Raw genomic sequence first — 15,196 nt, forward strand, 5'->3', positions numbered from 1 at the left:
AGAAAACATGGTTATAATATTTTTTTATTAAATGGCTCTAATGTTTACTTAACAACTAGTTAAATTATCGTAATTATACTGCACATTTGATGGATTTGCTCTGCTTATTTCTAAGTGAAAACCATGTAGCCTATGTTTTTAAGCAAGCTAAGTAGCCAAAGAGTAGTATAATATATATATATATGTAAGTAGCGTAGCACCGAAGTTCACAATGATTTTGATTATTGAAAAACGCTTCATCTGCGATTTGAAGGCGATTTGACAGGTTTGACCTCTTTGACATTATTGAAGGTTACAATTTGTTAGTGGAAGTCACCGAAAAGTAAAAGAATTAACTATTATTTATAATATCCCGCTATAAAATAGTACACATAAATCATGTCGTTAAAGAAACTTAGTATTGATGCTCTCGATTTGGCGGGGAAGCGAGTTTTGATCAGGTATTTATTAATTTCCTCAATGTATTCTAATTCGGCTAGTTTCTTGAAAAGTACTCCATAAAATTAAAATTTTAGGGTTGATTTCAACGTGCCGCTAAAGGAGGGTGTAATCACCAATAATCAGCGCATTGTAGCTGCCTTAGATACAGTCAAATATGCTCTCGATAAGGGCTCTAAGTCCGTGGTTCTTATGTCACACTTGGGTCGACCGGATGGACAGGCCAACCTCAAATACACACTGAAACCGGTAGCAGAGGAGCTTAAAAAGCTATTAAACAGGTAAACATTCATTATTGAAATAAAACTTATCTTAAATTGTATATTTACAAATCTCATTGGTGTGTTGCTCCTGGGCTAAAAGCTTCTATCGCCTTTTACATAATTTGTTATTAACATTTACTATGCTATAGGGAAATCACATTTCTCCCAGACTGTGTGGGACCTGAGGTGGAGAATGTCTGTGCTGACCCAGCACCAGGCTCTGTTATCTTGCTAGAAAATCTCCGGTTCCACATTGAGGAGGAGGGCAAGGGTGTGGACGCTAGTGGGGCGAAGGCTAAGGCTGACCCTGAGAAGGTCAAAGCGTTCCGGGCTAGCTTGAGGAAGCTGGGTGATGTCTATGTCAATGATGCATTTGGTGAGTACTAAAAACCTGACAGCTGTATAGCCTGGAAAACATTTCAGAATTTAAAAAATACTTGATTTTTAATAGGAATAGAATAAGTATGTAAAGTAAAACTGTGCAGCTGCAAATCGGACAGCACATTTTTTTTGTAGCAATGTGTTTTCCAAATGGTATTGATTGAAAACCTATATGCCGCATAAAAATCTCCACCGAAAGCATACAGAATTATCTTCTTTCCTATGCTTCATATGTAAGAATGAATGCCTTTGATCATTGGAAGTTGTGATCTACAAAGAATGTTATTATCTTCTGTCGTCTATTATTTTCCAATCAATTTATATGCTCATTATTTCCAACAGGAACCGCTCACCGAGCTCACAGCTCCATGATGGGAGAAGGTTTTGAACAGCGCGCATCTGGATTCCTTCTAAAGAAGGAGCTGCAATACTTTGCTAAAGCTCTTGACAACCCTGAGAGGTAATTCTTCAATTATGTACCAATAATATATTCATAATTTAATTTATTGAACTTGTTATACAAAAAAATACCCATTATTAGTTTTAAGGCTTAAAATTCTATCAGGACCATCCAATTATAAGACTTTTACTACATTTTTATTCATCAATTCAATCAATCAATCAAGTCAATTTGTGTAATAATGTCCTATAATATATATTTATTTATTTATTTATTCATGCTATACTCAGTTTTGTGACGTGACATATATCTTTGACATTGATAGTCAGCTTTGTGATGAATGCCAGCCCCGGTAAAGGCACAGTGAAACAATTAAAATTCAGTCCTTGTTTGTACTTTGTCACTGCTCTAATAATCTTAATTGTCATTACAACAAGATGTACGTCTTTAAATAAATGTCATATACTAAGAAAAAGTGACCAAGGCCTCCAGTGCCCCAGGCTGGAATCGAATCAGCGTCCTCTGCTATCGCGGCAGGTGCCATTCGGCCACTGGGCCACAGCGGCATAGGTCGAATTTTTCCAAGTATATGCACTTCTTACTGAAGGCTTATGGCGCCCCCTGGCCACCTCTAAGGTAGAACAGTATGGTTCGACCTTCTAACTGAATCATCTCAGGTGATACCGAGTTAGCGAGAGAGATGGCGCTGCCAATCAATGTATTAGAACAAGTTAAATTATTTTCAGAAAATATTTTAATTTGTTTTTTTTTTATATCAAGTAGACACACTACTATATAAATTATAAAGTTTAAATAAAATTAAAATTTAAATAAATAATTTATGAAATTTTTTATTTGAAGTTTATAATTTATAGTGTGTCTACTTGATATAAAAAAAAATTAAAATATTTTCTGAAGATGTACGTCATCTAATTTAAATTATCAACAACTGTATGTAGCCAAATGAACATGTACACTTAGTCTCTGTTTTGTCCATAAATACTAATGAAAGTATTTTTAATTAAGGCCTTTCCTCGCTATCCTCGGCGGAGCTAAAGTCGCTGACAAGATTCAGCTCATTGAGAACCTGCTGGACAAAGTCAACGAGATGATCATTGGTGGAGGCATGGCTTACACTTTCCTCAAGGAGAGCAAGGGTATGACTGTAAGTATACGCACAGATGTATATAAAAACTTGTAATTCTTAAGGATATCATAGTAGCAATAGCAGCTGCCAAGAAGTATTAATCATCTTAGTGTAAGGCCTGAGTGGACGCTCGAAGCGGAGCGTTCGGCGGGGCGTGCAGCGTGGCGTCGGGCTCACAAGTAATTTGAGCAGCGTGCACTAAGGCCGCTCCTATACGCTTGCATTTGTTTATCATGCACGCCGCACGCCCCGCCCCGCTGCACGCCCAAATCGAGCGTCCACTCAGGCCTTACACTAAGTGTAAGTACAGTTAGCACTTGCTTTGTCGCCAAGCATATTCATACTCGTAAATCATAATTATAGTCTTTTCGATGCTGTTCTTGTGGTAATAAAATGAGGCCTATTCCCTCTGCCAGAGTGCCTCTGGGTTGAAATAGGAAGGTCAGATGGCAGTCGTTTTCGTAAAAATTACTGCCAATTCTTAGAATTCGTTGCCATGCAGATCCCAAGGTTTCCATAAGCCTGCTGGATGTTATAAAGCTGGGACAATCCTAGGAAGATCATGAGATTCATGTGTCTTTGAGGCTGTGGATAGAGTAATACATGGTATAAGTATAATATTATCATTGCATATAGAACTTTTATGAACTACCTACCACACGGTAAGTACAACAATAATGCCCCATGTTTGTCAGATTTTATCTAAATTCTGTCACTTTCATAAATAGTAATGCCTAAATGTAAATAAACAGTAGAGATATAATAAGAGAAGGTACACAATCGTATTGAGCTATTAGGTACAAACTCGTTACTTTGATAATTGAATTAGATTCAAGTTTGCATTTTTGGACACGCCTTTACATTCGAGTGCAGTCTTTCTTTACCAGTCTAAGTGTCATGTGTTACTGTTGGTTTTTTTTGCACCAACGTAATGCAATTTTCACCTCATACTAAATTGTTTTTAGATCGGAAATTCCCTGTACGACGCCGAGGGTGCGAAAATTGTGGTCAAGCTCTTAGAGAAGGCCGCCAAGAACAACGTGCAAGTGCACCTGCCGGTCGACTTCATTACTGCCGACAAATTTGACGAAAATGCCCAGGTATGTGGTTGCTCTATTTTATTATGTCATCACAAAATGCAGCCGAGTGCAAAAGTATGTTGCCTAATTCCGCATATACACGTTGCATGCCTACTCTGCGATATACGCTCTTATTGGTGATTATTATTATAGACTGCGCAAATTGTAGTGCAAGAAATTATTGAGGCTAAAGATCGGTTTTCCTAGGATAGCGGTGCCGTCATATAGCGGCCGTCTCCATACTAAATAATACGGCTAAATATGGATGTAGTAGTATTTGTATGGAGACGGCCGCTATATGACGGCACCGCTTTCGGAGGAAACCAAAGCTTAACTGTAGGTTGTAGGAACAGGCCGCGTAGCCAACATGCCAATCGCTTACGCTCCGTAGCGATCGAAACGTAACTTTCACTGTCGCACTAATATGGAAGAGTGATAGAGAGACATAAAGCGTTTCGTTGTCGTAGCGCTAGTGATTGTCGAGGTTGATTCACGAAAGCTAGCATGAATGGAATGAACGAAAATTTCATTGCATGAGTGACACTTGTCGGTATACAGTCAGGGCCACCATTGTAATGTATACACACATAGATTTTTTTATACCACATAGGTGGCAAACAAGCATACGGGCCGCCTGATGGTAAGCAGTCACCGTAGCCTATGGACGCCTGTAACTCCAGAGGTGTTACATGCGCGTTGCCGACCTTTTTTTAAAAACCTGTACACTCCTTAGATATTTTCATTCCCTCATTCATTCCATTCATGCCAGTTCTTGTCAACTGACCTGTACCACAATACCTGTAATAATGCCAGTGACTTTCCTGCTTTTATGGGGCGTGGTTATTGCTCCCGATTTAACCTGTTATTTTATCCTTAGGTTGGTACAGCCACGGTAGAGTCAGGTATTCCCGACGGCTGGATGGGCCTGGACGTGGGCCCGCAGTCCCGGGAGCTCTTCGCTGGGCCCATCGCTAGGGCCAAGGTCATCGTGTGGAACGGGTCAGTTGCTATATATTTGTTATATATCTACTTAGGTTAGCACAACCACTGTAGAATCAGGTTTTCCTGGCGGCTGAATGGGTCTCGATGTGGGCTTGCAAGCCCGGAAGCTAATCGCCGGGCCTATTGCTAGGGACAAAGTCATGGTGTGGAACGGGTGAGTCACCATATACATATTTCTCTTAGGAGCATGAATTATATTATACGAGTACCAAAGGATGAAACTGAGACCTCGATAAAATACGCCATCTACAAATAATGAGGAATTTTTAGTCTTTATTATTTGCGTGGGGGGTATATGGTAGCCGCAGATCGCTAGCTTACTACGCAATAGAGCTTACAGTCTTACACAGACAACACATACCCAAATAAATGGCGGCTCTGACTATACATGTGTCAACCATATATACAATGAAAGTTTCGTTGATTCCTTTCGTGCCAGCTTTTGTGAAACGACCTGTACTGGCGGCCTAGGCAAGACGATCGCTTCGCTATCGAATCGCTTTGTGTCTCTCTATCACTCTTCCATATTAGTGTGACAGTGACAGTTGCGTTTCGTTCGCTACGTAGCGTTAGCGATTGGCATGTTGTCTACGGGGCCTGCTCGCCATGAGTGAACGACTTTTGCAATGATAATGAACTTGGACACTTGTTGCCAGGCCCGCGGGCGTGTTCGAGTTCGAGAAGTTCGCCGGGGGCACCAAAGCCCTCATGGACGGCGTGGTGAACGCCACCGTCAATGGCGCCACCACCATCATTGGTAAGTACCGTCATGAAATAGATAAGTACATTCGTTACCTATTCATAAACATTTCTTTAGTAACATTAGGTATCCTAATCTTTTTACTTTAAAAATTGTTGCAGTAGGATACCTTTGTAAATCTAACTGACATTTGCGAGCGGGTATTTAATAAAATGACCCTTATTGTATAAGGATCGGAAAGATGTCGAAATATACGTTTATCTACACACATGTCATTAGTGCTCTATAATGCGTTCAGAAACCGTAGGAAATGACAAGCTTTATTACAACCAATTTTACTATGAGAACTTTCTTATCTGTGGTAGTGGGAAAATTTGTACTTTAATGTACATAACGTTATAGATTTTTGTAAGGTTATGAGTTTAAATTTGGAACAGCAGTCAAAACTCAAGTGGGTCTCTATTCTAGTATCCATAGATATTAAAACAGTTATCGATACGAAACGTCAATTTAGTATGTTTTTTTTAATATAAACCGCACGATATTTGATCTCGAGTGACATGAGAATAGGGACTTCATTCTTTTGTCTAGGAATTTAAAAAAACTACGGATGCGGATACGGATGCGTGAAAAAAGTTTTCATTCACCGCCATTTGACGTACAGTTTATCTTTTAGTTAGTTTTAAGTATGTGTTTAGATAAAGTAGTGTATGTAACTGTACATAATTAGGCATTAAAACACTCGTGTGATCCTTTTAAGAAACTCACTAACGTTCGTTTCTTAAACCCACACTCGTATTTTAATGCCTCTCATTATGTAGCAGTCACATAAACTACTATTTTTGCGGCATAAACGCCCTTATTGATTTTTTCATAGCTTTAGGGGACTGTAGAGCTGATTACCTAAATGGTTTTAATTTCAACTCGATACCTCTACGCCTTCCCGAGATAAAGGGTCTTGACAGACAGTAAAGTTGGACGGACCACAAAGTGATCCTATAAGGGTTCCGTTCTTTCCTTTTGAGGTGTGGAGCCCTAAAATTTAAGGAATATTTACTGCCTTGCTTATTTAATATTTAATTTAACCGGTGTCAGGTTCGTCTATGGTATAAATGAGAATTGTTATTCTAGATATACAGGGTGGTCCAAACAAGACGTCCAAATTTTTTTTTAGATTCCTTACATCGTGGGCTATCAGAATATACCCCATGTATGTTAGCCGATTTTTCGAGTTATAAATGAACTTTTAAATTTGTGAAGAAATTCCGGGATGAACCAATTAATTTATTAAAAAAAACTATTGAACTTTTTTGAATGTTTCTTTTTGTAACACAATCCTTTACAAACGGCCAAGTTGCTAAAAATATCAGCATCCTCACTTGACTGCAAGTTGGAAAAAAAAGACAAAAGTCAAAGTTTTACGTTCAAGCATGTCAAGTTTAGATTTTGCGCTTACCTAAAAAAATACAAGCGATTTCAAGGTCTTTTGGTTATGTTAGAAACTGCTAGACCCTAAACTTTTTTTAATGGTCAAAAACGTGACACTTAATAGTCATTAATTTGTCATGCTTGAACGTGAAACTTTGACTTCTTTTTTTCCAACTTAGCTGAAGTTAGGATGCTGATTTTTTTAAGCAACTGCGCCGTTTGTAAAGGATTATGTTACAAAAAAAAACATTTAAAAAGTCCAATAGTAAAAAAAATTTTTTGGACGTCTATGTTTGGACCATCCTGTAGGTGTATTATGTTATAAAATTTTAATTTAAGCGGCTGACGCGCTGAGGCGACTTGTAACACTCATGAAACCTTAAATGTCTGGTTCTTATTTCGCTCTCGTCAAAAATTTTTCTTCCACACAATATTTCAGTTCTGATTCGATAATCTTGTCATAATGTTTACCGATTCGCAGGAAATTTTAAATTCCGATCACGTCGTGTCCAATATTACATTAGTTCGTAACATCGTTATAGAGGCATAACATCGCGCGCGCTCCTCTTCCGAAGTTAATTCTATGTTATTAGCTTGTCAGGCGAGTTAAGAGGAAACTGCAGTGATTTTTGCTACACAATCTGATTTTACCCTGTAGTCCTGAGTGTCCTGACATTGAGCCCTAAGGGCGGGCGTACTGTGAAAATTGAAAATCGAAATTTCTTTACCGTTTCTGTATCACTCTTGTCTATTCGAGCGACAGGGAGGCAAATAGACGATCGAACGACATGGTTCGCGATAGGCCCTCTGGAGACAGGCCTCACACATGCATGACTATGTCGAAGTAATATATTAGGTACCTATACTGTTTATTTTATTAGTATGATTTCGAACGTTCACCATTTGTTTCCTTCGCCGTTGTCTCAACTTAAAAGACCAAATATTCTCGCAGCGTATACAGGGTTATGTTTATGACGCATATGTGATTGATATTCTTTATTTTTTCGAATATCCTGACCTAAAATACATAAATACATAAATAAATATGAATATTAAATAATTCTACACAGATCGCCCTAGTCCCACAGTAAAATCAATAAGGCGTGTGTTAAGTTGTCTCTATTGAACTCAAAATGGAGAAAATAACAAACATTAAATATAGTAATAGTTATATGAACAAAAGCGCTCCAGTATGTTTTGAGTTACGAGTATCATCAGTATCATCAACGGATAGAACTTTTTAATCACTCACCAATGGTTACAAAAAGGGTAACTCCTTTCGACACGATATCCTGTCACGCGATTTCATAGAAAATGTATGTAAAATCAAAAACCCCTAACAGTTACGGTTTATAATAGTTCGAAGTGCTGCAAGTTGAGTTATTTACTTGTTACCAAGTTCTTTTTTCTTTGCTTTTAAATTTCCACGTGTGTTTAGGGACACATAAATACCTACTTGTAACTTCTCGGATCTTACCCCGTCAGGTAATAAATGCCGGTCACGTCAGGCGATGTTTTATTTTAACTGGCTATCTACAGCGCTCGTAAAAACCTCCCCGACCACAAATTTAGAATTAAAATACTACGAAGACGTTGATGTTCATATGAGCTGGCACTTTAGCTGTATTTTAAATTATCCGGGCGGTTACATTTACATTACATTACTGTCGCGGCGCTCCTGTGCTAAGCCTAATATGATCTTTTTACAGAAAACCGCGAGTAAATGGTTTTATCCGTTTTGGAGATAATTGCTGATATTCGCATACACATATGCAAACAAAGAGTACTCTTTGTACATATATACCTACCGTCTCCTTTCCGCCTGCGGTAAATTTTAGTTGGAATTTATTTTTAAAACTGTTTTTCACAACTTAGTTAGTGGAAAGTCTCGGCGAGTTAGAAAAATGCGCGCTCATTTCCCGTTCAACAGGTACCTGAAGGTTAAACGTAGCCTTTGGTAAGAGCCAGGTAGTTAAAGTCTATTTTTTTATTCTGTAGACTGAAATGACAGTTCATAGTATGAACATAAAATGTCATTTCATACTATAAAATGTCATTTTAGTCTACCGAATAAAAAAATATTAGACTTTAGGGGTGGAAATGAATGTTTCGCAAAAGTGTTGAAGTGTAAAAGTAATTCTGAACCTGATAATTAGGCCCGTTTTATGAAAGCAAAATACGTATATCCTCTTTCCATAAACGACACGGTACTCGTTCTACCAGACGATGTCTCCTGGAAGTGCATCCTCACAAAACTGTTGCCTTTACAGGCTGCTTCCGGTATCTCGCAACCAGGTGTTGGAACAATATTCCTCCACCTATTCGTGTTATGCAAACTAAGCGTAGTTTCAAATTTCATTTTCATAGTATGAACATAAAATGTCATTTCATACTATAAAATGTCAAAAAAATATTAGACTTTAGGGGTGGAAATGAATGTTTCGCAAAAGTGTTGAAGTGTAAAAGTAATTCTGAACCTGATAATTAGGCCCGTTTTATGAAAGCTTGTCACTTGTTTATCCAGCGGCTTTTAGGAATCGGCATTATACGTTTAATATGTTTATCTGTTTTCCTACGCGGTTTTCAAATGAGCTATGTATCTTAGATAGGTTTCAATGTACCTACTAGATAGCGCGATTGTAATAATAAATTGAAATGGGCAAAATACGGCTACCAGTTGACTAACACGGTTGCTAACAACCTATTACGTCCCTTCTACTTACCTAGTCAAAACTAACGAAATACTCACAACACTCTGAACACTCACCCCATCCGGGGAATCTGTATTACACAAATTATCAAGCACTGCAATTACCACCTATACGCAGATGACGTCCAACTTTACTACTCAGCCCGACCATGTGAGTTCGACGAAGCACTAGTTAAAATAAGTGAAGACCTGGAAGATATCTCCACTTGGGCAGATAATAACGGGTTACTTCTGAATCCACTAAAATCAAAGTTTATGATATTGGGATCTAAGGTGCACATATCTAGGATTTTAAATAATGAACCAAAGATCAGTATAAGGGGATCACTGATCGAACGCGTAGATGAGGCAAGAAACCTGGGGTTAGTCATGGACAGCCAGCTAAGGTTTGAGAAGCATGTAGGGGAATTAGTAAAGTCGTGTTTTTATCGCTTGAAGGTTTTGTACCAAATTCGAAACCTTCTAAGCGAGGATATACGTAAGTTACTGTGTGAATCGTTGGTTCTCTCTAAATTGAATTACGCAGATATTGTGTATGGACCACGACTATTGGAAAAAACTCGCCGTCTTATCCAAAGAGTCCAAAATGCTTGCTTCCGTTTTTGTTGTTCAATCCCGCCGAGATCACACATTACACCCTACTTAAACAAAGCGTCCATATTAAACATGTCCTCTCGTAGACACCTACATCTAGCAAGTCTGCTATTTGGCGTTTTAAATGACAAAAAGCCCGAATACTTGTTTAACAAAATACGTATATCCTCTTTCCATAAACGACACGGTACTCGTTCTACCAGACGATGTCTCCTGGAAGTGCATCCTCACAAAACTGTTGCCTTTACAGGCTGCTTCCGGTATCTCGCAACCAGGTGTTGGAACAATATTCCTCCACCTATTCGTGTTATGCAAACTAAGCGTAGTTTCAAATTTCATTTCAAAAAGTACCTTTTAGAGAAGCAGAGTTTGGGAATCCCTCACGGATACCTGGTTGCTGATTACCGGATTTAGCCTTAGTAATCCAGCTTAAAAAATAAAAAATAAAGATTTTCTCTAAATCACATTTGGACACAACTTACATGCTAACCACACTGACACTTCTATGTCACAACTATGTGCACACATTAAAAGTCACTCTAGATTGTGTTACTATTGGTAATTAGGTAAGTACCAACTTTTCACTATTTCATCTTTTTCACTGATTTTTGTTGACGTGATCTTGGTCCTGGCAGAATACCAGTGCTTCTCCCAATGGGTGAAGCGTAATACTGAGCCAGAACCCTTTTGTTTTGCTGCGATGCACACTGCATTTACTTGTATGAAAAGTGTTTTTATGTATGTTTTCTTTCTTTCTCTTTTTTGCGTAAATCTGTGTGACTATATATTATCTGTCTTTGTAATTTTCCATTTTTCTCTGGATTGTTTTTTGTATACTGTCATTGTTGTAACTTTGAATATCTTGTGTGTATTGTGGCAAACAAATAAATGGACTATCTATCTATCTATCTATCTGTAAATAGCTTTTCATATACACGTCAAATTTTTTTTATGAAAATTATATTAGAAAACAAAAAAAAATGCTTAATCTCATAGTTGTTAGTCTCCCCTAATTTTAAAAACTTCACGAAATCTTTTTGTCACCTGTCGAGCACAAAGCATGTGCACCATACTTTTCAACTGGTACCTATTCATGTTGTTGCCAAAGTATTAAATATTACTAAAATAAAACTTACAGTGAAGACAAAATGTTTTATGAATGAGAGAATAGGCTACTCGTAGTTCTGTCCCTGTAACTTAGTTACGAACTTTAGCTGCATAATAAATGTGCATATTAGCCAACTGAGTAACACCTGGCCGCTTGCAGTTGTTTACTTATGCTTCGTAGAAAATGGCTCAGCTATTTTGATAATTAAGGTAGAAAGAGACCTGAGGCCTAAAGAGACTAAGGTAGAGAGAGAGGTGAAATTGTGTGCACCTCTCCAGATCACCTACTGTATTTAAAGTAGGTAATCTTTTAGACAACGCACAAAAACACGGCAAAAGTACTATCGACTATCGAGTATCGACTATTTAAATGAGCTTGGTCGGTGCTGTGGTGGGGTACGCATATTAAATAGTTCCCGAGATATTTAGCGATGTGATAGACAGAGTCACACCATTGGGGTTTCTTTTTACGTATTTGGCACGGAACCCTAAAAATAGTTAAGATTTACGAGATTATTTGTCCTTTATTCTGTTACACAATCAGCCTCCATTCTTCCTACATTGAGGATAAATATACCTAACTGTGCACGTTATGATAAATTATTGTAACTAAACTGACCTTGTTGCATACTCTGGGAATCGATTATTGTATAACAACTTGATGATGACACGCCTAGCTTGTTGAATAATTGAGTAAGTGCTACATTGAAATGAAAAAATGTACATATATATACCACTCGTCACATTTCGCGGTGTTAAACTTAGGCACTTAATCCAAAATAAGAGAGTTCCTAAAAGTTTCCAATTTAATGCTTAAAGCTTTTTTCCACTCATCAAAATTGGACAACTCGATTAAGCCTCTTCGGTACTTATAGGCTTATAAATTTTTCATTATTGTCATGTTTTTTTATAAATAAAACTGTTTTGTTCAAAGGTGGAGGTGACACGGCGACCTGCTGCGCCAAGTGGGGAACGGAGGACAAAGTCTCTCACGTGTCTACGGGCGGCGGTGCTTCGCTGGAGCTGCTTGAGGGTACGTTCTTGTACATGTATTCCCATCTGTCCATATGCATAATTCGCCTCATGTTCGACAACCGGTCTGGCCTAGTGGGTAGTGACCCTGCCTGTGAAGCCGATGGTCTTGGGTTCGAATCCCGGTAAGGGCATTTATTTGTGAGATGGACACAAATATTTCTTGTTTCTTTATATATATGTGTTTTCTATTTATATAAATATTTATTTATCTATACAATTATGTATATTGTCGCCTAGCAGCCATAGTACAAGCTTTGCTTAGTTTGGGGCTAGGTTGATCTGTGTAAGATGTCCCCTGATATATATCTTTCTATCTATATCTATCATATATGGCGGCTGTCGGAATAATAATAATAATCCCCCGCACTCTGCACACCAGTCTCAAAACATTAGACATTCAGCCACGCACATACATACTTCTACAAAAAGCTGCCATTATGAATACATGCCGCATAGTGCGTAAATTTCTTACCCTAGAACAATAGGTATAATACTTATAGTACCTTCTATGCTCGTTTGGCCAAAAGCTCGCGAGTTTAGAAGTAAATCAACCTCCGAAAGGAGAGATAATAACAATTTAAAACATAAATAATAATCCCTCGCACTCTGCATACCAGTCTAAAAACCCTCGATATACACCCACTCACCTACATTCTTGCTCAGAAAGCTGTTATATTGAACACATGTCGGATAGTACGCAAATTCTTAGCTTTAGAAAATTAGGGTATTACATATCCTTCTATATTCGTTTGGCCAAAAGCCCGCGAATATGGAAGTAAAATCACCTCCGACTGGAGAGAAAAACAAATTGAAACAAATAATAATAATAATAAATCTTTATTGTTCAAAACATACATGCTACATAAATGAAGTTGGAGCCCTGGAGACTGCGTTAGTTTACACTGTGTTGCAGCCCCAGTGGTTGTCCGTATTACACCATTATAATAGAACTGTCGTGCATTGTGTAGTTAACTTACTCATTCCATGATTGCAGGTAAAATACTGCCGGGCGTAGCCGCTCTCTCCGACGCATAAATTTGTTTACAATTATTTATTATTTAATGTAATGTTACAATGTAATCGCTTTGAAATTATATATGTAAGTTTATAGTAGTTGTTGATTGTATCAATTGTATGTTATGTAAAAGTGATAGCAGGCCATGTTTGTAAAGCATAATATGTTACCTTGAGAAATAAAGTTCCATTACAAATTATTATAATTTTTAATATTATGCCCCACACCAGTAGGATTAAATACTTAACAAGCTAACACAATAAAACAGATTATATCACGTACTAGTGTAATATATTTAAAATTGTGTGTAACATTCATTAATCCGTTTACGTTGTATTATTTTATGAGTAACTATCGCGTTAACCGAAGACAATACTAACTAGTAGTTTTTTTTACAAAAAAACAGGTCAGGCTACATTCCGTTTGCTTTGTCGTACACGCAGTAGTGAAGTAAAAAAAAATGTGATAAAGGGACAAGCGGGGAATTTCTCGGTACTTGTGATTATTATGTATATGAAAATATGTGATTGGCTATGCCCTAATCAGGGTCCATGAGATACTGCAACTTTATTTATAATAATTGTATGAATACCGTAATACCATGGTTGAAATAAAGAATATTACTTATTGTACTGGCCAGGCGTGGCTCACTCCGCGATTTCTTCGCGTCGGTACAAGTACCTACAAGCACACGCGGCCCACACCAATGTTGGTGTACTTGGTGTCTAGCCATAGTAGTTACCGCGCTCCGCTACGCAACGGACGTCTGCTCGCGCTTGGGCCACCTAGCGGTCATATAATGTTGTAATAGACGCGTTGTGATAGGGAGTGAATCATCTGTATTATTTATTCAGTGACATGGCTGAAGCTCGGCATAACATGGGTACCTACCTAACATGAAAAAAAAAACTGTGTGTTAGAATACCATCTCCTTTGAGATAAACTGTCTTTTGAGTAAACCTCGTTTGAGTGAGACAGCTATTTTAAATATTTGCTGTTTCTTTATGTGTTTGCATCTTTATGAAGCCTTCCACCGGCTTATTCCTTACTTGGAACGTTTGTTCTGAATCTGACTTATATTTGCATATTTATGCTCTTTAAATATGTATAGTCGTTTTTAATAGAATGTTCAAAATGTACAGTAGTTTTATAAACTTAGTTCCATGTCGACAAGCTTTTATTTATTAAACTTGAAAGCGATAAGTTAATTTTTTAGATCATATGTTTGAAGAAAAAAAAACCCAGTTACCAATGTCCTTTTGTTCTGAAATTCAGTATAAAATTAGCTTCAGATGGCAAACTCATATAGAGCTTAGATCTCACACTCACGCTGTTAGTAGTTAGGTATGATTAATTGATTATATTTTATTATTGCAATGTCTATCCCTCAGTTAAGAATCCAAAACTATAGAGGATTGTTATACAACCTCTACGATGTTGTAATGACGTAACAAAAAAAGTCGCCCCACAAATTCAACCCCACATTATTTACTGCGTCCTTATTATATTTAACTAAACTTAATAAATAAATAACTGCGTCCTAAGTCTGAAATATTTCCAAGTTTAAATTGCACCTCAGCGCCGGCTGATGCAATATCCTGTAACTCGATCTCCTGGCAATTAAGTCGCGGCTAACCCGACACTTTTGAAGCGCTGTCAGATTAAGGTTTGCAAGTGATCTCCTTACCTATTCCTCTATTGATCTCCTTACCTCCTTAAATTAAAGACACGTTTTTATATAACTAACAACAAATACTAAAAATAAAATAAAATAAATATTTAAGGGCTATAACAACAAATACTAAAAATAAAATAAAATAAATATTTAAGGGGGGCTCCCATACAAAAAACACGACTTTTTTGCTCTATTTTTTGTTGATGGTGCGGAACCCGCCGT

At 37.6% G+C, this 15,196-nt stretch overlaps 1 protein-coding gene across 1 annotated transcript; it reads left to right on the forward strand.

Moving 5' to 3' along the window:
* Nucleotides 1-264: 264 nt before the first annotated feature.
* LOC134661551 (phosphoglycerate kinase) lies at nt 265-13,498 on the forward strand. The gene is made up of 10 exons (XM_063517680.1): nt 265-440; nt 516-719; nt 851-1,077; nt 1,425-1,542; nt 2,509-2,647; nt 3,595-3,729; nt 4,586-4,707; nt 5,367-5,467; nt 12,184-12,282; nt 13,279-13,498. Exons 1-10 carry the CDS (start codon nt 379-381, stop codon nt 13,317-13,319), a joined length of 1,248 nt encoding a protein of 415 aa, XP_063373750.1. The 5' UTR covers nt 265-378; the 3' UTR covers nt 13,320-13,498.
* Nucleotides 13,499-15,196: the final 1,698 nt, after the last annotated feature.

The sequence above is a fragment of the Cydia amplana genome, chromosome Z (genome assembly GCF_948474715.1).
Source record: "Cydia amplana chromosome Z, ilCydAmpl1.1, whole genome shotgun sequence".
NCBI lineage: Eukaryota > Metazoa > Arthropoda > Insecta > Lepidoptera > Tortricidae > Cydia > Cydia amplana.

Excerpts from the sequence above, each read along its gene's own strand:
- LOC134661551 (XM_063517680.1), top strand. The coding sequence starts at position 379 with ATGTCGTTAAAGAAACTTAGTATTGATGCTCTCGATTTGGCGGGGAAG. Across the intron at positions 441-515 it reads GGGAAGCGAGTTTTGATCAG|GGTTGATTTCAACGTGCCGC; the intron begins GTATTTATTAAT and ends TTAAAATTTTAG. Across the intron at positions 12,283-13,278 it reads TTCGCTGGAGCTGCTTGAGG|GTAAAATACTGCCGGGCGTA; the intron begins GTACGTTCTTGT and ends CCATGATTGCAG.